At 48.4% G+C, this 2,372-nt stretch overlaps 1 protein-coding gene across 1 annotated transcript; it reads left to right on the top strand.

Annotated features, from left to right (window-relative positions):
* The first annotated feature begins 1,124 nt into the window (after positions 1–1,124).
* On the top strand, positions 1,125–1,985 carry LOC105504345 (putative inactive alpha-1,3-mannosyl-glycoprotein 4-beta-N-acetylglucosaminyltransferase-like protein). Its single transcript, XM_011931774.1, is given in 2 exon segments — positions 1,125–1,686; positions 1,689–1,985. Coding segments are annotated over 2 exon segments (615 nt in total). The 3' UTR covers positions 1,742–1,985.
* Positions 1,986–2,372: the final 387 nt, after the last annotated feature.

The following is a 2,372-nucleotide window of genomic DNA, read 5'->3' on the forward strand; positions in this document are numbered from 1 at the left end:
AATATATCTTCTTCAAAGGACAGCTTTGGAAAGATGACAACAATTGACAACAATATAATAACATAATTGAGAACAATTATAACTAAAATAATAGCTAATATTTATGGAGCCCCTAAACCATATGCCACAAAGTTCCAGGCTCAAAGAAGACTGGGCCGGGCGCGGTGGCTCAAGCCTGTAATCCCAGCACTTTGGGAGGCCGAGACGGGCGGATCACGAGGTCAGGAGATCGAGACCATCCTGGCTAACATGGTGAAACCCCGTCTCTACTAAAAAATACAAAAAACTAGCCGGGCGAGGTGGCGGGCGCCTGTAGTCCCAGCTACTCGGGAGGCTGAGGCAGGAGAATGGTGTAAACCCGGGAGGCGGAGCTTGCAGTGAACTGAGATCCGGCCACTGCACTCCAGCCTGGGCGACAGAGCGAGACTCTGCCTAAAAAAAAAGAAGACTGAGCAGAACCCACAGAGACTCAGCATCACCTAGCTTAGTACTTCTCAAACTTTACTGTGCATACAAGTTACCTGGTGATGCTGTGAAAATGCAGCTTCTGATTAAATCTGAGGTAGGGATCAAGATTCTGTATTTGAAATGAGCTTACAGATGAGCCTGATGTTGCTGGACTAAGGACCACACTTTGAGCAGCAAGGATGTAAACATCCCCTCTGCCAAAGGGAAAAACAGGTGGGAAATAAGAGGGAAGAAGGAAGAGTGAAGGTCCCCCATAGGATCCCAACCCCTAACCCTTCTGACAACGGTCACTATCACTGTGCACTAACAGTCATCCCTATTTTTACCTCTCCTCAGCATGGCTGACAGTGGGGATATCGTCAGTGCAGCAAGGGGACAGAAGCAGCCTCTTGTACACATTGGTCTCCCTGTTCCGTGTTTCCTCTAAGGCTGAGCAGAAACACCTCACGGTGCTGGTCCACCTGGCAGATTCTGACCTCACCTGGCTCAGAGAAACTGTTGCCCATATTTCAAGCCTCTTTAGCCCACAGATCTTGAAAGGGCAGTTGCTAATGATCCATGCTGCATCCGATGCCTACCCCACTGTTGACAGCGTCAGAGATGAAGCCTTTCGTGGCGAATTCTACTCCAAGCAGAATGTAGATCACGCCTTCCTCATGAGCTTTGCCACAAAGCTCTCTGATTACTTCCTGTTAATAGAAGACAATGCCTTTTTTGCCCCCAACTTTGTCACCCACATTCATTCAAGGGTGACCACCATGAAGTCCAACTCATGGGTGCTACTGGAATTCTCCAATATGGGCTTCCTTGGCAAACTCTTTCACAGCAGGGACCTCCCGCTCCTGGCCCATTTCCTCCTCCTCTTCTACAAGGAGAAACCCCTTGACAGCCTGATTTCTCATTTCCGTATGCTCCTGGTCCAGGAAAGCCCAATCCTCTGCAAACCTTTCCTATTTTACCGCAGGGTCTCCTACACTGCCTTTGATCACAAGCAGAAGGCCACAGCACTTCAGAAAAAGAATGCCGATGGTCCCAACAACCCACCTGGAGCTGTCTTCACTGATATGCAGGTTTCCGATGTGCATTTCCCCTGGGAGGCCTACACTCTGGATGAGTCATTCTTTTGGACACACAACCTTAGTATAGGAAACCACCTGACAGTGATTCTGAACCATCCAGCAAACCTGAGCAGGGTGCAAGTGATAACGGGCTCCATTGTGGATGGGAGGTATGTTCTGGAGAAGGGGCAGGTGGAGCTGGGCTACGAACCTGAGGGGGTGCCTCAGCACTGCACCAGCTTCGCCTTGCTGGGACATCTTTCAGAGGGGCAGATGGATCAGGAGATACATCTGAAAGGTATGGGGTACCACGTGAGCTGTGTGAGGCTGGTGGTGAAAGCTGGTCAGGCTGGGGGGCTCATGATCAGGCATATCTACCTCTGGGAGAAAAATGACAAATAGCAGCAAGTGGATCAATGCTGAAGATAAATCAGTAGGGGGATGAAAAATTAAAATCTTAAAGCCATTTCATTCTAGTCTATATGAGTAACACAGGGGAGACACAAGGGAATGAAGGGCAGACAGAGAAGACTATCAGTCTTTTGGTGCTGCCAAGATGTCAGGAGACTTGTTGCTTCCTTTCTACCCAAACAACTCTCACAGGATATCTTTTGCTGAGGCACATATAGCTTATCTGCATTTGGGGAGAATTCTGGTCACTCCCAAATTCTTTAGATACCTGGGATGCTGAGATCAGCCTAAATCAAGGTGTCCATGTGTGTACATGTGTGTGCATGTATGCACTTCTATGTTTAAACACAGGCAGAGGTGGGGATGAGGTATATGGTCATAGGAGGGCAGGCAGGAAAATCACGGCTGAATCCCTAGAATTGACATTATAAAAAG

Source organism: Colobus angolensis, unplaced genomic scaffold (genome assembly GCF_000951035.1).
Source record: "Colobus angolensis palliatus isolate OR3802 unplaced genomic scaffold, Cang.pa_1.0 Scaffold91, whole genome shotgun sequence".
In the NCBI taxonomy this organism is placed as follows: domain Eukaryota; kingdom Metazoa; phylum Chordata; class Mammalia; order Primates; family Cercopithecidae; genus Colobus; species Colobus angolensis.